The sequence below is a fragment of the Akanthomyces muscarius genome (assembly GCF_028009165.1).
Source record: "Akanthomyces muscarius strain Ve6 chromosome Unknown contig_18, whole genome shotgun sequence".
Taxonomy (NCBI): domain Eukaryota; kingdom Fungi; phylum Ascomycota; class Sordariomycetes; order Hypocreales; family Cordycipitaceae; genus Akanthomyces; species Akanthomyces muscarius.
The window spans coordinates 2,125,617-2,152,549 of NW_026611618.1; the positions used below are offsets into that span (position 1 = coordinate 2,125,617).

A 26,933-nucleotide genomic window follows, 5' to 3' on the forward strand; every position below is an offset into this window, starting at 1 on the left:
ACGCCCAGCTCAGCTGGTCCCACCCGTTCGCAGCTTGAGTCGAGTGAGGTGAGCTCAACAAGTGATGGGGTGTCTACTTCAGCTCCGACTTCTGCAGGGTTTTCTCACTCGCCGACAACAAGTGTGACTGGTAACCAAAACTATGGAGGCACCAATTACATGCCGTCTCTGTCGCCTATCTTAAGCATGAGTGTCAGCGATAATCACGAAAACAGCTCGCGTGGCAGACCACCCAGCCGCTGGTGGGAGACAGATTCGAATGGAGATCCTGCCCGAGTATGGGAAAGGTCGAAAAGAGAGTCGAAATACATGGGTGTATCAAAGGAACAGTGGGCTGAAGAAAGCACGGAGACTACTGGAGCGGGTGAGGGATCATCCTCCCAATATCCTCCCGAAAAGACCGGATGGCATGAGCAAGACGAGCCCAGCTGGACGCCACAGCCACAACGGTTTTCGACCAACTCGACTGATTCCACGTGCTCTCCGGCTACAAAGACTGAGGGCCTTGATGTGTCTCGTTTGGTCACAATGCCGCCGCCGTATCCACGTCATCACCCCGCTGTGAATAATAATCATCCCGAGCTCACAGAAACAAGAACTGCGGTCCGAGGCTTGAGTGAGCTTGGTGAGATGGACGACACAAAAGAGAAGTTTGCACTGGCGAGCTCCAAGCGACGCGAAGATTTCGCAACAGCCACGGCCGAACGTCGTAGGGCTTTGAGAGAGAACCTGCAAAAGGAATTAGGTGCGGGCAACATTGGATACGCAGATGCTGCTGTCATCGAGGCGGATTCCGAAGCACAGGAAAGAGATAAGGCCAAGGAATTGGAAAAGAAGGAATACGAGCACTTTCAAAATGGTGTCATCGTGCCATTGAACGAGCTACTCAGTGTGCGCATAGCCAAGGCAACGGAGCTTTTTGACAATTTGGCCAGTCAACTGTTTGGCAGCGGTCAAAACGATGCCGACATGCCTCAGGAAGAAGGAGACGATAGGCCAGAGCTTCTTGAGAAGCTTACCCTTCTCAAATGGATTTTTGAGACTCGGGAGTTTCTGCACAGGACCATTTTCGACCTTTTGACGGACCGCAACGCTAGGTACCGCGACGTCGTTCTCACACCCTATCGATTGTCTGGTAATACAGAGAAGCTCAAATCTGCCGAGGAGTTTTTTGCCGCTGATGCCTCCAATCGCGAGAATGCTTATGCAAATGAGGTCCTCAACCGCGCTCGCGAATTCCGTTCCGTCGTCGACTCTGCCGTACAGCGTGGCGTTGCACTACAACTGTCTGCTTTCTGGGACATTGCACCTCCGCTTCACGGCCTGGTAGACAATATCCCGCCCAACCTGGAAGGCTTCGAGATTCAGATTCCGCCTAGCGAATTCGACGAGAACCCGGCCTATCGCGATCACCCCTTACAGTACCTCTTTAGTCTGCTACTTCACGCGGAGAAGAGTACCTATCAGTTTATCGAGTCGCATACGAACCTGCTTTGTCTTTTGCATGAAGTCAAGGAAGCGGTTGTCAATGGCAAGGGACGCGTACTGGAGACGCAGCTTCAAGAAGCTGATGGCACACCAATCACTGCAGAGACGAGAGTGGCTCGCGCGCAAAAGATGCGCCAAGATGAGGGGCGCCGGCTTACGGCAGACCTGCAGGAAAAGGTACGCGAGGTGCAGGAGCAGTGGAACAATGCACTGGGCGAGGAACTCAAGAACGTCAAGGAGCGCACACGGGAATGGCTCCTTGAAACGGGCGGATGGGATGAGACGCTGGAAGAAGGCGATTTCGGGGCGCGAGAAGAATGAGGCGGCCCCTATATTACACAGATACATTGCGCGCATGTGTACATTCTCATGCATGTTGATACCCACGGAACTTTGGAACTATTTGAAGATTGATATTGACGGCCGGACTCACTCACATTACCATATTATACCATTTGAACAGCACGACATCTTCAGATCAGTAAATACAATAATGCATGTGCTGTGATGTACGTGAATGGACTAGCTTGTACGGCACGGTCTATTGAGGGCAGAGACACGTTCTGGGAAATCTGATGTGCATCCGGCTGACAATGCCGAGCTCACCCGCATGATGCTTTCAAAGCAGTTGTGCAGCTGTAGCGGTCGATGAAAGACGGACACGGACGCTTACGAGATGTGAACGACTGCGATGCAAGTAAGCACAAACGGCGGGTGGGTGCGTAGCGTATGGATTCGAGCTAATGAAGACACAAAGCTGTTACTATGAAAACTTTTGATCCATACATGATACATCGTATATTATTATCTCCCCATCACTTCACCGACTTTCGCAGTCTTGTAGGAAGCCATTTCAAAGGCTTGCGTAAAAGGCTGTAGCTCGCATCGCATTTGACAAGTGATATGATCCCTTTCCTCTCTACTATATGCACATACCAAAACAAGATTCTTTGAGAAAGACCCTGAACCATGAAAACCTTCGCCGTTGCCACCCTCGCCGCGCTCCTCGGCAGCAGCGCCCAGGCCGCCGTCGCCCAACCCCGTCCCAGTTCCAGGAGCTGTCCCTCGGCGCGCCGCAGGACGTGCTCGCCGGCGACTACATCAACATGTGGTTCCGTCTGAACATTGACCAGTTCCAGGCGCCGCACGCCGCCTTTTCCGAGGACGCGTGGGTCGTGTACGGCGCCGAGACGTGCCTCCATTTTCGGATAACCTGTACTCGAGCTTCCACACCTATCTGAGTACGTCCAAACTTGTTTCTTGCTTCTCCCGACTTTTGTATATGGGATGGAGAGCAGTAGGCTAACAGAAAGGGCTCGGGGGGCTGTAGAGAACCATACGGGTGCGGTGGCCGGCACGGATCTGTCGTGGTGGGTGGTGGATCTCTACATGAACACGGCCAAGGCGGGCGGTTATTACCACGGTAATGATACGAGCGTGAGCCACTCGAGGGTTTTCAATGCCAAGTCGAAATAGAGAACGAGGGGAGGCCTCCGTCCGTCGTCGGGATTGGGTTGTATATACCAGATGGTCTGTTCCACAGCGCACAGCGGCAACTTCTTGAGCAAGCGATGCAAGCGGGTATTGTATTTCGACAGCCTTTCTGGCTGCGTATATCGTACAGTCGCAATATTCTGTTGCCCCCAACAATTTAATGTACAATTTGCTCCTTTTTCCATCTCAATCCGTATTTTGTGAACCCCCTCCCCTCGCAAGTCTCGTCGTTGGGTCCTTGCATTCGACAACGTCGCCCTGCGTGGGCTGCACCTCCATCGCATGTCTGCATCGCCGTAGTTGTCCGTATCGAATTCTCGCTTTTCTGCTCTTCACAGCCGCCCCTTGATCACATCAGGCAGATCCATGCCGACCCTCCGGGCCGTCAGGCGCACGCGCTCCGTCTCGTCCATGTCCATGCCAGGGTTGTAGCGCTCCAGAAGCGTCGCGTACGTGCGCTGCGATCTCAGGTAGGTGACCAGCTCGGCGGCCACCACGGGCGAGGCGCCGGCGGCGACGGCGCCCTCGTGGCCGGAGAAGCTGGCGCGCAGCTCGGCGCGCAGGGGGTCGCGCGGCGCCGCGAGGATCGGTCGCGGAGGCAGCTCGCGCAGGATGGCGCGGTAGAGGGATCGCAGGTGCGCCGGGGACGTCGTCATGATCAGATTGTGTATGTGTGTGTGTGTGGTGTTGTGGGTGTGCTTGATGGCGAAACGACGGTGTTGGTGGTTCGACGAGATAGATGGAAGTGTTCAGGGCCGCCTGGAAATTTTATCCACTCGCCCACCGAGCTCGGTTGTAGGTGTGCATGTCAACCTCACTACATTTATAAAAACATACACTTACGCTGTAGAAAACTGTCATTTTTTCCCGGGCTTGCCACAATCGTCCAATAGTATTTTCTGAAGTGGTAAATACGCATTTTACTAATAACTCATCCAGCATTCACTCAATGCACATGTCGCCAGTTTGTGTAAACGTCATTTCATTTCCTAGTCTATCTACTCATAATTTGCAAATCATCAAACAGAATTAAGCCTGGATGTTGAGGACCTCCTGTACAGCAGCAAGGACCTTGGCGTGCACCGGCGCGGGCGCGGCAACAACGCCCTTGTTGTTGGCCAGCGTGCGGCCGGCGCCGAAGTCGAGGCGCTTGCCGTGAATATCGGTGACCTCGCCGCCAGACTCGCGGACAATAAGGTCGCCCGCGGCGTGGTCCCAGATCTTCTCCTGGTACGTCGCCTTGACGGGCAGGCGGAGGTAGATGTCGCCGGCGCCGCGGGCAATGGAGCCGTACTTGGCCTGCGAGTCCATACGGACGCTGGGCTCGGTGATGCCGAGCTTCTGCGAGATCTGGGCCTGGTCGCCGTGGGCCGAGTGCGCGGCCTCGACGCTCTCGCAAAAGGTCGCCTTGGTGAGGTCCGTCAGCGCGCGCATGCCAATAGGCTTGGGGTTCGCGAGCGCGGCCGCCGTCAGCGCGCGGCTGTTGGCGCCGTGGTGCTGCACAGCGGCGAGCAGCACGCCGTGGCCCTCGGCGTCGGTCTGGTTGGCGCCGCTCTCGGCCGTCAGGCGCGCCGCGTCGTCGACGGGCAGGTTCGGGCAGCCGAGGACGCCGACCTTGACGTCGCCGTCGACCATGAGGCCGAGGCAGACGGCGTACTGGCCGCCGCGGAGGAAGCCCTTGGTGCCGTCAATCGGGTCAATGGTCCAGATGCGGCCGGTGCGGCCGCCCTGGCTGTTGCCCTTGTCAATCAGGTCCAGCATGGACTCGACGCTGGTGATGGAGCCGCCGAGGAGCGTCTCGGAGTCGGAGTCGGTGAGCTTGGTCGAGCGCACGAGCTCCCAGATGGTGTCGCGGAGGCTGGCGTCCTCGCGGAGCTGCGCGGCCTCCTCCTCGGCGACGATGGCGTCGTCGGGGAAGTTGTGCTGCAGGGCGGCGATAATGAGCGCCTGGGCGCCAAAGTCGCCAATGGTGACGGGCGACTTGTCATTCTTGTCGACGGTGCCCTTGGCCTTTTCGTGGAAGACGCGCTTGGTGAGGATGGCGGCGCGCTGGACCGCGAGCTCGGCGATCTGGAGCTCGCGCTCGTACCGGGGAGCGACGACCATTGTGGTGAAAGAAGAGGATGCCCGGTGGAGGAAGTGACCGGACAACTGGACAAGTCGTCGGGGAGAGATGAGGGAAGCTATGGCGGCGATGGCGGCGGCGGGGGGGGCAGCGGGGATCGGCGACGGCGGCGCTGTTGCTGCTGCTGTCGTCGGCGCGTGCTGGCTAATCAGTCCCGGCAGCGGTGATTGGGGGATCCAGAGGGCAAGAAGGAAGACGAGAGCAGGGAGGACGGCAAAGGCGATGCCGACGAGGAGCGGGTGACGGTAAGAGTGAGAGGTCCGGGGTTCGCGGGGCTCTTGGTGAGATGCGGGATGAGCAGGCATACATGCAAAGCTCTGTTCTGTCCGAGACAATTAATATGGGCTCTCGTTGATGTAGTGTTACGGACCATCGGCCGATGGGTCCGATGCGAACGGAGTCTGACATACGAAAAAATTGCGCGACGTGAATGGTCTTGCGTAGTGGCAGCTTGGGTTCAACTCTGGAGTTGCGCAATGGTGTGCTTCAAGTAGTGGGGTTCGCCAGCTTCGCCCGTCAGCCGTGTGCTTTTTGGCCCGGCTCCACGTGATGGTCAGCCAACACCATTGACTGTCAAATTGAGGAGCGTGACGTTCCTTTTGTCCTCCATTTATTAAATATGAGGGTATGAACTACGTCCCTGGCCCCTGGGCACATGCTGCATCGTGGTAGCGGCGGCCTAGAGCTCGCCATGATGAAACTTATATGTATGCATCCATGTAAAAAGCTACAACAGAATATATAGTACAATAGAAGGGAGTGACCGCCCTTCTTTCCGGCTTGCCTGTTTCTCGCCAGCATCCAGCTATAAACAATACACAGAAGGCACCAATGCACCGCAGTGCATGTGCCCCCTCTCACGCAGCGCTTCTCCTCTATTTAATCTTCTTCTGCTTCAGCTTGATCGTCTGGTCGTTGACAAAGACGCCCTTGCCCTTGTACGGCTCCGGGGGACGCCACTTGCGGACCTTGCCCGCAAAGGACATGAGCACCTCACGCTCCGCGCCCTCGAGTAGAATTCTTGTCGGCGCCGGCGTCGTCACCGTGACGCCCTTGGGGATGCCCTCCTCTACCGGGTGCGTAAAGCCGAGCTTGAGACACAGAAATTTTTGTCCGGGATATTCGGCCTTGCTCTTGCGCTCCTCCACGGTCGCTCGGTATCCGACTCCGACGAGTCGCAGGATCGCTGTGTGGCCTTCGGAGACACCCATGATGTGGTTCTTGAGGTACGCCCAAGTGGTGCCTAAACCGTGTCAGCACTCGAATTCGAAGCTCAAGTATTTGGGCAGCTTTTCGTCTGCAGGGAGCAACTTACCCCACATCTCTTTTTGCTGCGCAATGTTGGCGTCGTCTACCGACAGCATAGCCATGCTGTTATCGAGATCCTGCTCCATCCGCACAAAGTTTGGCACGTCCATGCTCAGTTCCCCTATTCGCGCGTCCGTCGTTAGCCATTTTAATTCTGTTTTCCAAGCAACGCTCATTGCGCGATTGGCAATGGCAATGGCGGTGGTCCTCTGCCGCCACAAAGGGGTCTGCACTAACCCAGAGGTCCCTTGACCGTTATCGTCTTAACGACTTTGGGCTTATACGAAGTCATGCTGTTGATCATTTTCGGCTCGCCCAGTGTCAGCTCCACGCCCGGCGGCACAGAGAGGGGAGTGCGGCCGAGTTTAGAAGGTCGTGGCCCGGTCGTCGAAAACTGTCGCGCTGCCGTGGTAGCGGCGGTCGATTGCCACACCGGGATCAGAAAGTTGGGCAATGAGGCAGCTGGCGACGATGCCACGCGCATCGCCCGCCCCAGCGCTGCCTTTTTCGTTGGCATAAACATTGCTGATGTCGGAATTGCCTGTCGTCGCAAACTTCCTTGCTCTCCCATGGCGGCCCTGGAAAGGGTAGCTGCCAGCGATCTCAACTTTTTGGTTGCTTACTCATCGGTCACGTGTACCGAAAAGTTGGCCGACTCGCCCATCACTTTCACTTACACAACCGGCATGGCACATTACTTCCATCATAAAAATGTACACAATTGAGTGATTAAATGGTACTATGGTACTCGTATTTTTAACTTGTTAAGTACAATCGCTACATGAATTGTACGCACACCCGAGGATATCTAAAACCCCTGACAAATAATTACTTCCACTGCCTCGAAGTGAATAGACACAAGAACGCTATGTTCTCTTTGCGTCGAGAAATGCCAATGGCTAGTATTCAGGACTGGCAATTTACATGGGCTCCTCGGCCTCGAGGGGGAGCTCCTCCTCGTACTCCTCCTCTTCATCATCAATACCAGCATCCTGGTACTGCTGGTATTCGGAGATAAGATCGTTCATGTTGGACTCAGCCTCAGTGAACTCCATCTCGTCCATACCCTCGCCAGTGTACCAGTGAAGGAAAGCCTTGCGACGGAACATGGCAGAGAACTGCTCACCGACACGCTTGAAGAGATCCTGGATCGAGGTCGAGTTACCAATGAAGGTAGACGACATCTTAAGGCCGCGGGGGGGAACAGCGCAGAGGGCGTTCTGGATGTTGTTGGGGATCCACTCGACGAAGTAGGTGGAGTTCTTCTGCTGCACATTACGCATCTGGTCCTCGACCTCCTTCATGGCAACCTTGCCACGGCTAAACGGTTGTAAGTCAAGTGTCAACGAGCAAGAGTAGGAGTCAACTTACAAAATGGCAGAGCAGGTCAGGTAGCGACCGTTACGGAAGTCAGAAGCAGCCATCATGTTCTTCGGGTCGAACATCTGCTGGGTGAGCTCGGGGACCGAGACGGCGCGGAAGGAGTGGGCACCACGGCTGGTCAGGGGAGCGAAGCCAACCATGAAGAAGTGAAGACGAGGGAAAGGAACCATGTTGACAGCGAGCTTGCGAAGGTCAGAGTTGAGCTGGCCAGGGAAACGCAGGCAAGTGGTGATGCCGGACATGACGACGGAGACAAGGTGGTTGAGGTCACCATACGAAGGGTTAGACAGCTTCAGGGTACGCATGCAGATATCGTACAGGGCCTGGTTGTCGATACAGAAGGTCTCGTCCGAGTTCTCAACGAGCTGATGGACGGAGAGAGTGGCGTTGTAGGGCTCAACAACGGTGTCAGAGTTGCCGGGGGAGGGGACAACAGAGAAGGTTGCCATCATGCGGTCGGGGAACTCTTCGCGGATCTTGGAAATCAGCAGAGTGCCCATACCAGCACCAGTACCACCACCAAGAGAGTGAGTGATCTGGAAGCCCTGGAGGCAGTCGCAGCCCTCGGCCTCACGACGAACAACGTCAAGGACCTGGTCAACGAGCTCAGCACCCTCGGTGTAGTGACCCTTGGCCCAGTTGTTGCCAGCACCTGACTGACCGAAAACGAAGTTGTCGGGGCGGAAAAGCTGGCCGAAAGGACCGGCACGAACAGCATCCATGGTACCGGGCTCGAGATCGACGAGGACGGCGCGAGGAACATACTTGTTGCCGGAAGCCTAGAGCAAAATCGCGGTCAGTACCCACAGCGAAGCCTAGCAACGCGTTGTGCGGGTAGAACAAACCTCGTTGAAGTAAACGTTCATGCGCTCCAGCTGGAGCTCAGAAGTGCCATTGTAGACACCGCTGGAGTCGAGGCCGTGCTCGCCAGAGATGGTCTGCCAGAAAGCAGCACCAATTTGGTTACCCTATCGAGAAAAGCACAGTCAGGACCGCTATCCACCAATTCTTGTCTCGGAGTCGAATGTCGGAAACCACTTACGCACTGACCGGTCTGGAGGTGAACCTGTAAATGAGAAAAATCTGATTAGCAACAATCCACGAGTTCTAAGCTCTCAAATGCTTCTCCGTCTCGAAAACGCAACGTTTGTCGCTGGCCGAGTGCTCGGCGGGGTACCACTCAGGGGCAGCCCTGAGCTCTCAGGAACGCGTCGAGGAGGGGTCAGTGAGAGCCGCAGCGGGGAGAGACACTCACAATTTCACGCATGATGGCGACTTGAAAACGTCAAAAAAGAGGCTGGAAAGGATTTGATGGAGGATGGAAGAGCTGGACGGGTATCGAGAGTCCGGGCAAGGCTTCAAGATATGTGGATGCGCGAGAGAGGAGAAAAAGGTCTGGGAGGAGGAGCCGGCGGTGTTGATTTTTGCCTGCGAGGGGTGGAAATTGGTTCACCGCTACGATCCCCAGGGAAAGAGCGGGCAGCTGTGCCAGTGGCCCAGCGCCAGCACCAGTTTGCCCACTCACGCTTGTTTACCACCTGGCCAGCGCCTTTCCCAAACGGGGCTAGGCGCCACAGCGAGGTACCGCCATATCTCAACAGGGACCAGCCGTTGGCTGTCGTCGTGCCGCGGCCAAGTGGTAGGTGGCTTGAGGCATCTCGGGTTGCCTAAAACACAAAGTGTATCAGAAGACGAGCTGTAGCTGACTCCGGATACCAAAATTTTAATCCGATTTCACTATCCGCACTTGCCCGACAGCTGCGTCCCCAACATTCGCTTTCCCTACAAGCCTCCTGCAAGCTCCCGGCCACCGCTGGAGATTGGCTGGCGGGGGCTCACTTCCGAGATGAATCCCGCCCCACACCATTGTGCAGCTCCGAGACCCCCAGCAGCCATGATGCCTGCGACCCTCAGGCAGAACTGAGGATAGCCGCGGATCCTACGGCAAGTTGAGGTTGCGTATCTTGAATTGCCGAAGAAGAGTAATGACCAAAGGACAAAAAGACTCGACGTGGAAGATTTGACAGTATCGATGCAATCAGAAAAACACACAAGAAGTGGCTGTATTTAGATCATAACAATATCTACATATCATGGTAATCATACCCCATATGACGCCTATAAATGCATGCAGTCGCTTGTCGCATCAGTGCTGCTTCACAACACCGGCTGCATCGGCCTGCGATGCAATTCTCTTCTTGTACTGGTTCACGTCGCCATCAAACTTCTCTACTGTGCCACCGTCACATACCCACAACGATGTGCACACCATCTGCAGCATCGTCACGTCGTGAGAAACCATAAGCACACCGCCCTGGAAGGCATTGAGCGCTTCGGCCAGCGCGTCCATGGCCTCGATATCAAGATGATTAGAAGGTTCGTCAAGAACGAGAATGTGCGGGTTCGTCAGGGCCAGGCACGCAAACGCTACTCTCGACTTCTGACCTCCAGAAAGCTGGGCCATTTTTTGCAGACCGGTCGTGCCGGTGATACCAAACGCGCCAAGCTGGCGGCGGTACTCCTCATCCGACCTGCCAGGGTAGTTCTTGGCCATAAAGGACACGGCGCTGACCGTGAGGTCAAGGGCGTCAATATGATGCTGTGCAAAGAAGCCAATGCGCAGGCGCGAGTTGGCCGAGATGATACCGCTGAGTGCCTGCAGCTTGCCGATGAGCAGCTTTAGGACAGTAGTCTTACCTGCACCGTTGGGCCCAACGATACCAATACGAGAGTCTAGCTGGACGTCGAGATCCACGTTACGCAGCAGGACTTTGTCTTGGGAGTAACCGAAAGTGACCTCGGACATTTGGATGATGGGAGGCGACAGCTTCTCCACATCAGGGAAAACAAACTTAACGCTGTACTCGGCTTCGGGTGCCTCCAATACAGGGAGCTTCTCGAGCTTCTTGATGCGAGACTGCGCCTCGGAGGACTTGGCGGCGTTGTATCGGAACTTGTCAATGAAAGCCTGCAGATGCGCACGGTACGCCATCTGGTTCTCGTACTCCTTCTTGGCAATCTTCTTGCGCTCTTCGCGAGTAGCGTAGAAGGAGTCAAAGTTGGCTCCTCTGTAGTAGTCGAGACGCTCGGAGTGCTGGTGGACAATATCTGTAGCGACCTCGTTGAGGAACGCTCTGTCGTGGGAGACGACGAAGACCGTGCTGGGGTAATTTTGGAGATATCCGGAAAGGAAGGTAATGGATGGGACGTCCAACATGTTGGACGGTTCGTCGAGAAGCAGCAGATCAGGCTCGCAGAACAGGGCTCGTGCAAGAGCCAGACGCATACGCCAACCACCAGAGAATGTCTTGGTCGCAAACTGCTGACGCTCGGGGGAGAAGCCGAGACCAGCAAGAATACTGGCAGCACGCGACTCGGCCTTGTCGGACTCCATTTCGGCAAGCTTGCCCTGAACATCGCCTAGCTTCGTATCCATGGTTTCCTTTTCGAGATCAAGCTTGGCAGCATCTGCCGATGTATCGGCAAGAGGTGCTCGCTTGATTTCCAGCTCAGCCAGGGCGGTTGTGAGCTCATCTTGCTCTCTCATCAGGACCTTGCGCCAAACATCAGCGTCCAAAACAGCCTGGATCGCAGAGGTATCGTCGCCGGTAAGCTGTGGGCATTGTTAGCTGGGTTTCTTATCTATACAAACGATTGTTGTTGTACTTACTTCTTGTTCAACGTGGAGAATGGAAATATGGGTAGGAATGGCAACCTCACGCCTCGACAAGGCACGCAAAAGAGTAGATTTACCGACACCGTTGTTACCAACCAGACCATACCGATGACCGTAAGCGAGGGTAAGGGTAGTGTCGGTGAGGATGCGCTGAGCTCCGATCGAGACATCGATGTTGTCGAGCTTGATGTCCTTGGTCTTGTTGGCGCCGGCGTTGCCGATCTGGAGCGGGTTGACGGCCATGTAGAACTCCTCGTACGATTGCGCGTCTTCGCCCATATCCAGCAGCTTCGAGGCCTCGTACTCGACATTCTTGTACACCTTCTTCTGCTGCTTGGCGGCAATCTTGCGCTCGGCCTTTTCGAGCTTCTTGCGGTCGACCTTGGACTCGACCTTGCGGGCGTTGGCGGACTCGAGATCGACGCCGCCGCTGGCAACGGCCAGAGTCGACGACATGTTGCGCTGCGTACTGACCTGAATGGTCTGGTCCAGGCGGCGGATGGCCAGCGGCCCGTGGCGTTCGCCGCCGTTGGCGACGGCGTACTTTTCGACCCATTTCTCGACGAGAGCCTTGATCTTGTCCTGGAACCTGGTGTCGGATTTCTCGGAGGCTGAGATCAGCAGCTCGGTGATGGTGTACGCAGCTTCGGCGAGGGGCGAAACGGCCTCTGCGCCCTCACCACTTTCGTCTGACCAGGCCAGCGAGGCATGGTTCAGGTAGCCCACCGAGTACTCCGAGACCACAGGGTCGATGTTGGGGATTGTGGCCTTTATCTCGGCCTCCATTGTTATAGTGTATCGGACTACCCCGTGATTCTTCTCCGTTTCGGTTTGTCGACTTGTTTTTCGTTGAGCTGGTTGCAATGTGATGCAGCAATTTTGAAGCGATTTCCAAGTGTGGGCCATCGACGCTGCGCTACAAATGGAGGCCGGCAAAGAGTCACCCCGCCAAAGTTGCCCCACCAAGGCATTCATGCTGAATTATAAAGGACGTATTTATTCCCCCCAACTGTCGCTTTAATTTAATGATACTTTACTGAATCGTGCAAATAGACTATTATTGTGACTATTTAGCACTCATCATTCAAAAGATGGCCCCTGTTACATTCATTGCTGCTATCACACCATTGTCCTTGCCAGTACTAACGCCGACGGCATCTCGAGCAAGAGATATTAGTGGGAGCAAGGGAAGCAAGATCATTGGCCAATACCTTGGTTGGGAGATAATATAAAGCACAACGTAGACAGCAGAATTTTTGCAGTAGCTGGAAAAAACTTGTGAGAAAGGTGGCGCCTCTACCGCAGTGCAAGTACAAGGAGCGAGGCACTACCTCAATCATGTGGACGCGTCCGCAAATAATACCCTGTATTGTCATCTTCCAAAATTCGACTCTAGAGACTCATTAGACTTTTGGGTCTCAGTTTTGATCTCAGCGGATAATAGCACCTATCGTCCCTTCTCTTCAGCATTTTGGACAACACGCTGCGCTAAGTCGCGACACCATTCCAGATTCTCTCAACGTGGCGCCAGACGACTATTCCCCGATGAATATATATACTACTTCAGAGACCAGCTCAAGAGATAGACGGTCTCTGGCGCGGTTCCCACCCGAAACTGTTCTTGCCATTGCCGAACGCCTCTGATTACCCGATGTAATGCGCCTGTACACAGAAACTGCGCAGCTATGTATCGGTTGCTTCGCAACGTCTACCGGGATAGATTTACGTCTGCATCGGAAGATATAAAGCGCAAGTATTTTGCCGTCTACGCACAAGAAGACTTCCAGAGCCTTTAGCGTCCGAAAACTCTGGGGTGACTCTTACCCGCCAGTTTTTGAGCCCTTCATCGATTGAGAAGCTGCTCCAGTGTAAGTGGATTCCTGCGCGACGGAGAATCTATTGAGCATAGAGACTAATGAAACGGCAATCTTTACACCACATTAGGCCCCCCGTGAGATCGCGTGAGCAGCTACAACTTACATCCACCGCCCAGTTCAAGGGTGCCGGCGACGTTGTGGGCAGCGAGTGGCGAGCTGAGCCTGTAGAGTACCTGGCAGCAAACTTGTTGGCAGCAATCAATCGAACGCTGTCCGATGAAGCTACGGATTTCCTGTATTATGGGACAACAGGTATTGAATTCTGGCACCACACTCACAGGAAGACGTTGAATGACAGACATGGCATTGTGTAACTGCATAGTGTTTGAGTAAATAGTGTTTTCAGGTATTACTTACATCCGAGAGAAGTTGGAAATTGCATCAGCGACTAGGTAGTGACGCGGCCTGCTTTTCTGAATTCGTCTTGTCGTTCTCGTCCTATTCGCTAATCCCAAGTGCGCACAATGGTCGCGAAAGCGGCCAGCCCAAGCTGTCAACCGCTCAGTCTGTCAATGCCGTGGATATCGGCCCCGTGCACGACGAGCAGCCCCCCCCCGCTCAAGCTGTCTGCCCAATATGGCTCTCGCCAGGGGACAGGCTTTCTTTGCTTTGGAGGCCTGTAAGCATCTCACACTAGCACATCCTCCTGGACCTTTATCCGAAACCAAAAAGCGAACAGTTTCCACTGGTGGCAGTTTTGAGCCGCTAAAGGCGTGCTGGAGGCAGATATGCGCATATGATGCTCCTTGGAAGGATCCGCCGCCGTACGCCGCCAGAGCCGACACGAAGAGCAGCAACATGAGCGGTAAATGTTCCGACTTTTCTGAAATGCTAGCGAGGAAGCTTGAAATTTCTTTGTCTGGCGACGTCATCCTCTGAGGGGCTTGTGCGTGGCATGTCCAACGTCGCGCCAAGCTCCATCAGCAGCTGCAGCATCGCCAGGCTCCCGCTCTGCGTCGCGACACGCATGGGCGACGTACCTGTACATGATCTGGGGCGCACTGGTACCGTCTCTGTTGGTGCGTGCGGTGGCCATGTCCGCAGGTGCGACAATGTTGGCGCCAAATGCGACGGCTCTACGCACAGCGGGCAGACAGCCCGGCATGCCCAGAGGGCTCTGTCGCGGCGCACCTCTGTGCCTGGGAGAACGGGCAATACCCGCGTGTGTAGCAGTTGGCAGCATTGTGCCAGCGTAGCTAGGTGTGCGGGCTCCAGATAGTCACGATCATGAAGACAGCGTCGTCGATGAGGGGCCAGCAGCGATGCTGCCGCGTGCTCTACATGCTCATCCGCCATTGCTGCTTACAGGTTAGGGAAGAAACCGGAAGGGCATTGGTAATTATTGTCATTTTGATAAGACAAGGGATGGGAGTCGGGCAAAAATGAGGATATTTAGTGTATGTGATTTGTGACATATCATTGGCCTTATGCCTATCTGTCCGTGGCTCTGCTGAGGCTATGGTGGGAGAAATGTTGATTATTGTCGGCTGGGTGACTTAAAGATGGCCCAGTCTGGCCACCAGCATAACACGAAAAAACAGGACGAAGCAAGAGCAATCCGATGCTCTGTGAGTTAGGGGTTTGACAGCCTACGAATAAAATTTGCTACGGTAGTAACTCTAGATCTAGATGGCCAAATCGAGTGAGGGCCTACCCTACAGCCAACACTGTCCAGGCGTTGATGACGTTTCCGCAAACTACAAGGTCGACGTCGGCCCGGATTCCGGCTAAGGAAAAGAACCAGGGTTCGCATTCCACCTCATCAAGTTCAAGCCTTTGTGCTGCCACTTTTCTTTGCGTGTGGGGATGGATGGTGTCACCTCCGAGCAAACCGGGAGTGGCTATTTATGGCAATCTGATACACACAAGGAGAGTAGCTCGAATGCTCGTTTGACGTATGGGGATTGGGAAGATTAAATTAATGCCGCAAGTAGCAGCGAGCTGTGCGTAAAATAATGGTCGTTGGTTGGGGGGTTTTTTTTTTTTGGGTTTTCTTTTTTTTGGCTCTGAGCGTAAAATGGCCCGATAGCCAATCAGCATGAGCGAGAGGACCGCGTCTGGACACGCGACAGACGCGTCACGATCGCGTTTTCAATGTGGAGTCTCTTATACGGAAAGCTCATCTAATAAATCCGGGCCTCCCCCAAAATCTACCTTATTTTCAGGTGCTCTGGGGTGTGTCATGGTGTCCACGTTTCTTGTTCAAAGTAGATTCAACACACGTGCCGGGCGAGGACGATCCTGTCGCTTTGGTCGGCCAAGCCGGCCAGCATCTTCGCCATTTACTCAGTTACCCTGTACAAAACACCGCCACGGACGGACGCCGATGGCCGGTTCCACCTTTTGTTCCCAAGGACTCGGGATTTGATTGTGCTGCTGAGAAAAGAAGTGGCACATGCACTTTGCGGAGCAGTCCTGATCCGAACTCGTGCCTCGTAGTATCTGTGACCCTACCTGTGTGTGGTGGGCACGGACAGAGAGAAAGAAGGGAAAGGATCTTGCAACGGCTACCAAGGCATTGCTCCCTCCCCCGCTTCGCCAACCTTTTGCGTCAGTCCAGGCAGGATGAATACAAGAACTGGCCTAACCCACGCCGCCGCGATATCCATCCCCCTCTACTGGCCGCGCCGTTCCTCGAGAGGCCCGAGGAGCAAGCCCGCCTCGCACAGCAACGAATAAGAGGCAGAATCTTGCCGATTCCGACCTGCGAGGTGGGGGTTGTTTTTCATTTGGTGGCTTTCCCCCCCTCTTTCCTCTTCCATCTGTCCATGTTTTACTCTTTCCTCTCAGCTCGACCAGGCCGTAGTCCACCACATCACACCACCACGGCTTTTCAAAGTGGATTTTCGAGGAGCGCTAACTCGAGGATTGCCAACTTTGCGGGTTTGCTGGGCTTCTCCGTACGCCGAGTGGGTGGAGAGTGACGCTGATCCTTAGAAAAAAGGCGAAGCGAAGCTCTGGGCCTGCACCCCCCCGTGTGGTGTTCTAGCATGTTTCGGAAAACCTGGAATAAGCTTCGGGGCTATTTACTAGAAAAATATGGTGATGCAGGGCTAAAAGTAGAGGGGAGGCTTGGCAATACCAGGTTCTCGGGCGTCCGCTGCGGCCGTTTTTCCCCCCTCTCAACCATGGGTAGCCGCGGAAAAGGCTACTGGTATCATGTTTCCCTTTTGGGGCATATTTCTTGCAGAGAACAAAGAAGCTTGCTTACTGGCAGACCAGCAGAGGCGGGGGTCCGACAAAAACAATGACGGTCAGTCGTGTGCCTATGTATGAAGCCATCTTGCCAAGTTACGAGTAAAGGCGCGGCCCAAACAAGACGCAGGGCGTGTTTTGTATGGGCATGTTCGGCAAGCTTCAAGCCTCACGGATATTCTATGCATATCCCATGCATCCCGTGCTGCAGAGAACAGGAAATTCGTACATCACTACCAGTACACTCTTTCAGCGCTAAGAAAGTACGATGTGTAAAGTCCATCATGCGCCTCAGCGCGGGGCTCCGTTGCACATTGACAAGGCTAGAACGTCCTTCTTGTCAATGCTGAGGCTTGCGCCCCTGTCGATAGTTTGTTGACGGTTAGTTATTATTCAGTCTTGACGAATAAGGCAAGAAATGCCAAGACCCAGAGGCAAGTGTGGCTTGTCTTGAATGGCGCTCGTACAGAGTACTCGAGGGGCCACCATCGGACGGTCTATTATTTGTTCCTTGGCTTTGCTTGGGTAACTGGGAGTTCTTCATGAGATGGCAAGCTATGAGACGACAAAACAGTTTCGCACCCCCCCTGTCAACAAAGCATGGACAATTATTGAAATGGCCTCACTGAGTTTTTTTTTCATGCCCTTCATATGCAGAATGTCACGGTGTGATTGGCCCGGAGGACCAGCCGAGCCAAGCCTAATATGACAAGACGCCCGAATCCGTGTGCCACAATGCATTGGCGCAGCAAAGCGCAAGACAGGGTCGTTGAGGTCGTCATCCCACAGGCTAGCCGGGTCGAAACCCATGGTGGTGCAACTTACTGGGCGATATGCACATACTGATATACTTGCAACGACAAAAGTATGTTTCCAAGGTATACCTGATGAAAAAAATGTTAGCCGCCAAGCGCAGGAGAGCTTCTCTGACCAGCCAGCTTGCGCTCTACGGGGCCCCTTTCTGGGCTGACTAGTTCTCGCCCAGCCGGCAAAGTGTGACGGCGGCTGCCTGCATGCGAGTCACTCTAGCTGACGCAGGTTTGACTCTATGATTCAAAAGTGTCAGCTGGCACGTTGTAGCCGGCCGATGTTGCGGTGAGAGCAGAGAAAAGATACTGGGTGCGTTGAGACAGGGCGAGGTCTCGATCTGACACCGAGAAAACCCCTGGACTGTGCTACTTGTTTGCGATGCGATTGACGTGGCAGACGGCCACTAAGCAGTCCCTTTACGACGTCGATCCCTACTCTGATGACTTTAATTCTTGTTATGATATTGTTATACCGGCTGGTTTTATAGGTGCCCAGCCAGCCTCGGGCTGTAGGCTGTCGTCCATCTACCGTGTGGCGTCGAGTCGATGCATGTCTCACCTACGCCCAAAAATTCAAGGGCGGCAGATGCGGTATCAGGTTGGACGTTTTTCTATTTATCGACTGTCACGTCAGTGACACCGACTCAATTAGACCGCAGACATGCGGAAAACCCAGAGATGGCAGAATATGCAAGAAGGAGGATTCCCTGTTGGTGAGGCTCTGTTTTTTTTGTGACTGGCCTGTTTCCGGGTCCGCATCCTGTGTGTGATTTGGACAGAAACAAATACCACACATAGTGCAGGACGCGTTGTGATGAATCTAAATCATGCATGCATGACGACTGTGCTGTCTGATGCTAGTGACGGCTGAGCTAGCCTGTGCACTTGCAGCTGCACGTAGCGAATAAGCGAACAGCGGTCGGGGAGAGAGAGGGCCTTTGTGGCACATGGCAATTTGCCCTTGGAAAAAGAAAGAAAAGGGGCAAGCTGTGGTCAATTAGGGAGAAAGACTCGATTGGCGAAGGAAGGACTCGAAGAAGAGGGAAAAAAGGAAAGAAATGACCCGACGGGGCGGTCACTTCCGATGGACACGTTCGCGTGACGCCATCTACACACAATCCCTCCGAGTACATAAAGATAAGGCATACTACGCTATCATGTACATGACTGTACGGAGCACCTGTGTATGCATGCATGCATGGGTTGGGTGCCGTGCAGAGGACCTCGGAGGGATCTGGCATAGGCTGAGGATGACGGGCATATTTACTCGTACCTGCCGGAATACTGATCAACAATGATTTATTGGGCAAGCCTTGCATTAGACGACAATTGGGCCAAAGTTGGGGGAAGCTGATGTGCAGACAGGAGGATCCATCTGCAGGGCAGCCAACCGCTGTGCGCGTTGGCAGTGTTTCTTGCATCCAAAATCCACATATTAAAAAGGAGAATTGGATACGAAAGTAAACAATGAGACCAGAGGGGCAAGAAAAAAAAAAGATTCGGATGGCGCGAGGCAAGGCGTTATTACTTATGCAGGTATTGGCGGGCTTTGGGGGAAACTCGAGCAGTGAGTGGTGCCACGCAGTCCTGCAGGGTGTCATGATGATATTGCAAGGCGCTAAATACTGGTTTATCATATCGCCGTATACGGAAAGTATTTCTCGTTTGGCGCCGCCTGATGGGGCTGGCGGGACATGGATGTTTATTTGACGTTGGACAGATGGGATCTTGGAAGAAAAGGAGGTTTGCCGCAGGTAGCAGGAGAACGTGAAACTCTACCTACCCAGGACAGCCGCGGCCGGCGAACAATGCACAGCATGTCGTGATGCTACAACCAAAGGCAGAAACCGGTCGTGGACAAGACGTGGGCGCGCCTTCTGGCAGTACCTTGATAATACCAAGCTAGCAAAGCACATCATCTTGTGGATTTCCTGCAAGGCGCTATTGTTTCAAAGGAATCAATCCTGCTTCCAAAAGGTTCAGGGCACAACTTTTGGTGCCAGTGAGCCAGTGAGCGAGCTGAAGCTGGCTGGACCAGCGTGCCAGCCAAGCTTGTAAAGAAGGCTGACTGCATGGCGTGCGGAAACCCCACAGCTGGAGGGCATTGAAAGCAAGGCAGACGTACATGAGATACATGCTGCAACGCAGCGGGCAACTAGTTTAAACGGGATGACGGGATGACGGGTAGAACGGAGGGCCACTAGAAGGAAAAGGATTCGAGATGAGGCGGAATGACGGTTCGTGTTCCTATTCCTGAATTTGGATGGATCGACCGCGGTACCGTGCCGTGTCCCAAGGCAAATTTTCTGTTTTATATTGTTGAAAAGCATCGACAAGGAGTGCTTGAACTCTGTGGGCGCTACCTTAGCTACCCAGATACGTACTAGGTAGGTAGTGTTGGCGCTACGAATAATTACAGCGCTGTTGTGCGCTACATCACAAAGGGCCCTGATGTGCGCTGGAGACTGGAGACTGGAGTAATCAAGCTGGTCCATGATCCAGCAACGGAAATGAGGCACGCAAGGGGGCCAGGGCCAACGACGGGTACGACGTGACAAGCAGCCCGTTTTCCGACGACCACATATCCCAGACATTTGCACCCGTAGCTATTTGGGTATCTTATTCTCGTTCAAGACCGTTGTAAAAGCTGGGACCTCGGCTGCTGGGGGCCCGGCTGAACGAGACTCGCTCCTGCAAGCCCAGCACTGGACCGACGCACTGAACAGAAGGCGCCCAGGTCTTCTCTGGTGGATGAGCCTTTTTAGTGGATTTTTATTTTAAAATTATTTTACTGGTAGTTATTGGTTCAAACAGCGACAGCACTGAAGTACCAGTACTAAGTAGGAGCACATTGCAGCCTGGACAGGCCAAGCGCCCAGCGGAATGGGGAAAAAACAACCGTGTGCCCGGACGTTTCCCCACCTGGGCTGTTGTTTGTTCAATTATGGCGAAATTGATAGGACCAGAGCTTTTACTGGTACCCAGTGCTGTATAAAACACCCAGCATCATGTATCGTGGCCACCGAGTGAGCGCACAGGGCAGATGGCGGCGGCTATTGCTTGCGAGCATGACCCTTCAATCTCTGAGCCAGGCGCCCCCGGCTCTCGACTCTTCTGTTGTTTATGACTTGCCGTCTATTTCATTTATCCTACTTGCTTTACAGGTAATGATGCCCAAGCTGGACCGAGGCCTGTCAATGCATACCGCCTGACAGTGTTTGATTGCCGTCTGTTTATTATGATTAGTTTTTCCCCTCTCGCTCTCCATCCGAGCCGCATGCCCTGCCCCCACGCCCAGACTGCGTGTGCCACCAACTCGTGCATGTCCAATCTCGTCAAAAGGTCTCTGATCTGTGTTGTTTCTTTTTTTATTGCTCTACACAGCTGCATCTTTTGTTGTGATTTTCTCCTTTCAAAACTTGACCAGTCAGTCAATTGCTGTTTCTCCAAGACCACAACTTTTCTTGATTGCAACTGCTCGCAATTGGTTCCCGTCTTCGGCATCTGGCGTTCTCTCTACTACCTTATTTTTGTTTCGAAGCCCCCCGTCTGCTGGAATTAGAAACGGCTAGGGCTGCTCAGGCCAAGCCAGGGCTCCAAAACAAAATCGCTGTCCGAGCCTGCCTGTGGGACCTGCTCCGGAACCCCGCTGCCAGTAAGCCCCAGGCCTGCGGCTCCCCTGCACAGCAGCGCCGCAGTGGCAGTTTTAGTGGCCTCCTGCCAGAAGAACGCCAGCTGTTGCAGTGCCAGCAGCGCACCGGCCCAGCCCAGGGCTGTTCAGTAGGAGGAGCACGGTCCAGCAGCGCGTCCTGTTCTTGCAGGGCAGGCTGGCAGGCGGGCAGGCTGCTAATAAATATTATTCCGGCTTGTTTACAGGTGACAGGTTAGAGGTGTTTCGGTCGGGTGCTTCGCTGCCCTTGGCTTCCAGCTCCAAGCCTGCTGCGCTAATCTCGTCCGGCCCATCGACTGACCGGGCCTGGCCTGCCAGTCTCTTCCTTTGTCTACCAAAACACAACAACACACAAAGCCTCCCTCCATTGCAACCTGCCAGGCACAAGAGGAAGAAAAAAACATCACGCGCATTCCGGTCGACTTCCTGCCGCTGCTGTCTCAATCATAAACGCCCTCGCCTGGCGGACAATGCATCACGCATCCCATCGACAAGCTTGCGTTTCCGGTCAATCTTAGAATGCTCGTCCACCATCTTTCCCGCTGAGCAGCCCACGAGCCAGCCATGATGCAGACGGTTCCGAGTGTAAGTTTACCCAAAACTCTCCTCTCCATCAGCCACCCATCCCCCATCAAGCCGTCCGTTTTGCTCCGTTTCCTCCATCACGCCCTCTCTCCGCTTCCCTTCGTGCCAAAAACGTTGTATCTCGCCCTTGCCCTCATCTCAAATGCATACCTGAGCCTCGCCAATCCCCCCCACCGACAACCGTCATTGATGCTCTGTCCACGTTTTTCATCCACCACTTGGCCGCTTTGAATTCCCCAGTCTCGCTAACCCGAACCTCGCCGCCCTCTAGCTCGTTGGCACCGGCACCGCCATTGCTGCCGCCGCCAGTGGCCTGATCTTTGGCCATCCCACCGACTCGGACAAACCTGCCGGCCGCCGCGTTCTTCACAAACGGAATGCTTCGTTCGATCCTTCCCCGACCCGGCATGATCACACCAACACTTCCTCAGCATACCGTCCTGCTACGAGCCATCCTGAACGGCCAATGGCGATGGCTGCCGATGATCTGAACCATTCGACCCTCCCACGACCCGCGTCACGCTCCCGTCCCCCGCTCTCGCGCTATCAACGACCCCAATCCTCCCAATTCCCGAGCCGTCGCTCCTCTACAAAGAATAGCAGCCTCGGAAACGACACCCAAGTTACCTCTAGCAGCCAGACGGACAGTCGTCGGAACTCTCTGTCCTCGAATGGCTCATGGATGCGCAGATTTTCCCTCCGACCTCTCTCCCAACACGGCTCGAGTCCTCGCTCTAGTATGGTCGTCGACAGGCAGTCTGTTACGCTGTCGCAAAGTTCAACCGTGCCAATCCTACGCCCTAGGACGGCTGCTGCCAATCTACCGCCCAATAAGCTCGTCAAGAGAACTCCCTCCACGCAGAATCACGATTCGCCCCAAGTGTCTCGTTCCAAGTCGAAAGGGCATTTGCCAACGCTCCGTCGACCGGCCACGAGTCACCAGCGCACTGCCACACTCGAGCAGCTACGTTTGAATGCACAAGAAAACCAGGCACCTCCGCTGTCTGGAGAGCCAAAATATTCGTTCGAGCATCGCCCAAGCACCGAGTCTGCTGGTACGGGGTCCAACACGACGGCCAGCCAAACGGAGAATACCCATTGGCTGTCATTCTTCCATTTGAGAAGAACTAGCCTAGCTGTGGACGGTCGACCCAGCACCGGCAGCCCTCATTCGAAAGCCAACACGGTGCGGCGTATATCCGCAAAGGCGATTGCAACCTGCCAAGATACTGTTCACCTGGTTAAGCCTAGCATGGTGTCTTCGTCTTCCATGACATCTCTACCCCGCGGTCCCCAGACACATCTCGCAGATGCCGCAGAAATTGTGCCTGAGCAGGCCGAGCAAGAAGCGCACGAGGAGCGAAAACAGCGACGGCAGCGAGACTTGGCTGCAGCCATGCAGCAACAAGCTACAGCGCCGACTCGGGCGGACGGTAGCCGGGATGATACAACCGAACGGCCATCCTCGTCAATGCGCATGAAACGATCACTATCTACGTCGTTTGCAACAGTGGCAGGTCACTTGGTATCCAAGACCTCTGGCAGCATCAGGCGCTCCAAACGGGGCGAAGGCCAGTCTGTTTCTGCTGCTGCTAGCGTGGGCAGGCGGCATGCGTCAGCGCCCATTAGCGGCTCTGCGGCGGTGCCAGTGGGCGTGGAGCATCACAAGATGGGCCTGAAGCCACCAATGGCTTCGCTAAGACAGGGCCCGCCAGGACCGCTACCAAGGGTAGCTTCTGCTTCAGCTGCCTTTGATGCGCCTCGGAAGCCTCAGAATTATTATCAGCAGCCTCAGCAGGCCTTGCGGCCGTGGCAGCACCCACAGCGCCGCCAGTCTTCGCGAGAGCAGCCCCAGCAGGCCCGACAGCCCCAGCAGCAGCCCCGGCAGGCTCCCTACAGCGCCTCTCCCCACGCTGTCCCGGTGGCCACCACGACCGCTACAGGTACCGTCGCCGCTCCCACCACATTCTCCTCCACCACCTCTTCGTCGTTTCATGGTTCCCATGGAAGAAATTCCTCCTCCCCACAGACGCCCCCGCCCCAGCGTGCTCTGAATTTTCAAATCGACAATTCTCTGCCTCGGGCTTCTTCTTCTTCGCCTGCATTCGGCCCTGCTGGCGGGGTAGTTGCTGTCGCGTCTGCTGTGCATTCTCTGCGTCCTCTCCAGCCCTCTACCAGCTCCACGGCCAGCTCGGCCATGTCCACCTCCCACCACAGATCCCCCTACAATGAGACCTCGCCCCAGATGGAAGGATTCGACAGCGATGGAAGGGGTTTTATTTCCGGCGACGACGACGACACGGACTTCAAGAGCGACACCCTCTACGACTCTCTCCGCACCGTCGCCTCGAGCCGTGCCAGGGCTGTAGAGACGCCTCTCGAGTCAGTCTACGATGAGTCGCCTCCTAGCACCGCCAGCAACGGCAAGTCGCGACGCCTCTCAATCCATGAAATGCTCGACAAGGCCTGGGATGGTGACGATAGGATCACCGAGGAGGACGAAACGTCCCAAACCCCGGTCCGTGCACCGCCCACCACCAAAGTAAAACCGCCCACACGCTACGACGCCCGCAACGGCCATTCCGTCGAAGACGAGCACCTCGCTGCAAACCCTATTCGCAGTTCCTTCCCCGTGAGAGATTTTGGGAGAATGTCTCTGGAAGATGATTTTGACGACGACTGGGCTCGTTACGAGGACGAAGCTGACTCCCACATCAGCCCTTTGTCAGCCCCTTCCAAGAGCTCTCTCAATGCCAAGGGAATGAATCCCAATGTTCGTCTCGCGCTCGCCAACATGAGCAACGGCACAGGAGACATGGAACGGACGCCCGGCACGGAGCGGCCCCTCAGCAACATCTTCGACTGGAGTGAGCCTTCGACCCAAGACAAGCACGAAGCCGAGCGACGTTCAGGCCGTCCACAGACTGCCTACGGAAAACCGGTAGACCCTAGAGGCGGCCGTTCTGCCAACCGACGTGGACCTGCACCCGCGCATGTAAGGAGCCAAAGCGTGCCGGTAGTTCATGAGGCGGCAGATGAACACAAGCCAGCCGGCGCCAAGTACGGAACGTGGGGTCTCGGTACCAAGACTGTTAGTGAAGATTGGGACGAGGACTTTGAGTTTGGTTCCGCGGCTGATAACGATGACCGAGAAAACGAGTCCATGTTTGCCGTACCCGAGTCGATTCGAGCCAGTCAGCCGAGCGTAAAGGCGCACTCGGGCCAAATCAGAGAGCTGTCTCTTCTGGTCAATGACCTCAAGCGACTCTGTCGACACGGTCGCGACATGGGGCTTTTGGAAGGCTCTCAAAAGGCTCTCTGGAAGGAAGCCGAAGGTGTCATTGCACTTGCATCCCCGGACGATGAGACCATGGACGACGATAACGAATCGAACCCGTCTGTAGACCTTGACGCTTTCGATAGCAAGGCCAAGCAAGGAGATCAACGACCCAAGACGCCCCAGACCGAGCAACCGTTTTATGTGGGATCTCCCAAGCTCGAGCCGTCCATTTCCAAGACGGCTGTGCTGCGGGAGCGTCATTCACCTCGCAGACGTTCTGTTTTTTCTCCCGATGACGATATCTTTGGCGGAGCCGAGAGCTCAGCGGATAAGAAAGCTAGCTCATCGCCGAAGAAACCGAGCCTACATGCGCCACAGACGCCCGAACGCCTCGCCGACGTTAATGGCGTCGTGCGAACCGTCATGGAGGCGATGCAGCACCGCACCGACTCGGACGCTATTCCTGACACTGGCAAGCCTAGTAGAAAGGTCCAGTTTGATACAAATAGCTTAAAAGCGCTGGTAAGAAGATCTGGCGAGCTCCGCGATGCCCTTTCGGATATTATTCGCAGGACAGATCAGCTCACACAGAGCCCGGCGCGACCTCTACGGCACGACCGAGACCGTGGCCCCGACTCGAGCCCGGCATTCACTCGTGTCTTTGACGACCCTGGTTCCAGTCCTCCCCGCCGCGTAGCGAGAAGCCGCGGCAACACCACTCTTAAACAAACTACATCGCCGGACAGCTCACCGCCTCCGCAATTGGAACGACGATTTCCATTGATGACGGTACGATAATGGTACTATAACTGCACATTCATGTTGGAAGCTGCCTCTTTACGTTTATGATGCGTGGAATGCGGCAGTGTATAAAGATTTTTAATGTTTTCTTGTTATCTTTGCATAGCGATGGCTTTGGGCTTTGGTGTATTACTTTTTTAACAAGTTTTTTTTGTTCCCCTGTTTTGCTCCACATGAAAAGATTCGTTTGTTCTTAAAATGACGTTGGTTTCCGAGGCCAGTCAGGTATACGTCAATGGCGTTGCTCATGTGTTTTTCTGCTTGAGTAGCAGTCTGTGAATAGGGCTTTGCTACGCCTGCCTTGGCAGGAGGGGTCTTTTTTGCTCGATTGCTTTTGCATGAATACGCAGCTATCTTTTTCTGGAAGCATGAATAATATCCGATGAAGAAAGAAGAAGAAGGGTTCAGCATAGCTTGTTTCAGCATCTTGGCTTGCTTTTTTGGGTCTGGAGAAGAGGGGCCTGACACACACCTTGGGACAGACGGTTCAGAAAAATAGAACTGCTGTGAAGGGGGGAGGCAAGGATGGACACATGAAACGAAAAAAAAGACGGCTAGTGGCAACGGCACTCTTTTTTGAGTGTGTGTAGAAAGCTTTTTTGTTGTTATCTTATTGCTGCATTGATATGTTGATATATCTCTTCCTCTTTCTTCCCTCTGCATGCATGCGTCGAATCATTACTGTGTTATGCGTCGCCATCTATGGCGTTTCGTGATTTCCTCGTACTTGATTGGTCCAATGTACCCTGAAGTACGGACTTTGTTGTATCATGTTGCGATTGGATTATGGGGGAGTTTCACACACATGTCCAGACGATTTTCCGGGGGTTTTTGAAACGTGTAGTGCCTCGCATGTGGTGCTGCCGCCCCCCTTGACCAAATCGTCCAGACTAGGTCCAGGCAGCAGCAGTTGGGCTTGGACAGTTGAGATGAACAGTGGCGGGATGTACTATACTGTGATCCTGGAAAGAGTAGAGGCAAATTTGGTCGAGGGAAAGCCAATGGCATCACGTACGCCATCCTCAACAACACATTGCAAAATTTCAACTCGCGACTGTGGCGATGAGTATACAAGACAAGCTGTAGTGTATAGAATGTATTTGCTATATTGTCTCTTTATTTATCCAGAATAGACATTTTTTTTCGCTTGCGATGAAAACAACAACAACAAAAAACAGTGCCTTATGTATCAAAATGTCTCCATTCGCCTGATTGAAACAGGAAAAGAAAAACGCCAATGTT

General features: G+C 54.4%; 8 protein-coding genes across 8 annotated transcripts; 3 read left to right on the forward strand and 5 right to left on the reverse strand.

Moving 5' to 3' along the window:
- Nucleotides 1-309: 309 nt before the first annotated feature.
- LMH87_009170 (uncharacterized protein) lies at nt 310-1,809 on the forward strand (the record flags this gene model as incomplete). The annotated part of the gene is made up of 1 exon (XM_056202459.1): nt 310-1,809. One exon carries the CDS (start codon nt 310-312, stop codon nt 1,807-1,809), a length of 1,500 nt encoding a protein of 499 aa, XP_056057021.1.
- Nucleotides 1,810-2,414: 605 nt separating this feature from the next.
- LMH87_009171 (uncharacterized protein) lies at nt 2,415-2,964 on the forward strand (the record flags this gene model as incomplete). The annotated part of the gene is made up of 3 exons (XM_056202460.1): nt 2,415-2,665; nt 2,713-2,729; nt 2,819-2,964. The coding sequence occupies 3 exons, from the start codon at nt 2,415-2,417 to the stop codon at nt 2,962-2,964; spliced, it is 414 nt and encodes a 137-aa protein (XP_056057022.1).
- Nucleotides 2,965-3,314: 350 nt separating this feature from the next.
- LMH87_009172 (uncharacterized protein) lies at nt 3,315-3,638 on the reverse strand (the record flags this gene model as incomplete). Its single annotated transcript, XM_056202462.1, has 1 exon — nt 3,315-3,638. The coding sequence occupies one exon, from the start codon at nt 3,636-3,638 to the stop codon at nt 3,315-3,317; it is 324 nt and encodes a 107-aa protein (XP_056057023.1).
- A 373-nt stretch (nt 3,639-4,011) lies between these two features.
- LMH87_009173 (uncharacterized protein) lies at nt 4,012-5,674 on the reverse strand (the record flags this gene model as incomplete). Its single annotated transcript, XM_056202463.1, has 3 exons — nt 4,012-5,429; nt 5,518-5,570; nt 5,670-5,674. The coding sequence occupies 3 exons, from the start codon at nt 5,672-5,674 to the stop codon at nt 4,012-4,014; spliced, it is 1,476 nt and encodes a 491-aa protein (XP_056057024.1).
- A 308-nt stretch (nt 5,675-5,982) lies between these two features.
- On the reverse strand, nt 5,983-6,938 carry LMH87_009174 (uncharacterized protein; the record flags this gene model as incomplete). Its single annotated transcript, XM_056202464.1, has 3 exons — nt 5,983-6,350; nt 6,423-6,536; nt 6,653-6,938. 3 exons carry the CDS (start codon nt 6,936-6,938, stop codon nt 5,983-5,985), a joined length of 768 nt encoding a protein of 255 aa, XP_056057025.1.
- Nucleotides 6,939-7,335: 397 nt separating this feature from the next.
- LMH87_009175 (uncharacterized protein) lies at nt 7,336-9,065 on the reverse strand (the record flags this gene model as incomplete). Its single annotated transcript, XM_056202465.1, has 5 exons — nt 7,336-7,735; nt 7,787-8,577; nt 8,644-8,766; nt 8,841-8,864; nt 9,054-9,065. The coding sequence occupies 5 exons, from the start codon at nt 9,063-9,065 to the stop codon at nt 7,336-7,338; spliced, it is 1,350 nt and encodes a 449-aa protein (XP_056057026.1).
- Nucleotides 9,066-9,944: 879 nt separating this feature from the next.
- Nucleotides 9,945-12,260, reverse strand: LMH87_009176 (uncharacterized protein; the record flags this gene model as incomplete). The annotated part of the gene is made up of 2 exons (XM_056202466.1): nt 9,945-11,411; nt 11,469-12,260. The coding sequence occupies 2 exons, from the start codon at nt 12,258-12,260 to the stop codon at nt 9,945-9,947; spliced, it is 2,259 nt and encodes a 752-aa protein (XP_056057027.1).
- A 9,329-nt stretch (nt 12,261-21,589) lies between these two features.
- LMH87_009177 (uncharacterized protein) lies at nt 21,590-25,688 on the forward strand (the record flags this gene model as incomplete). Its single annotated transcript, XM_056202467.1, has 2 exons — nt 21,590-21,610; nt 21,882-25,688. The coding sequence occupies 2 exons, from the start codon at nt 21,590-21,592 to the stop codon at nt 25,686-25,688; spliced, it is 3,828 nt and encodes a 1,275-aa protein (XP_056057028.1).
- Nucleotides 25,689-26,933: the final 1,245 nt, after the last annotated feature.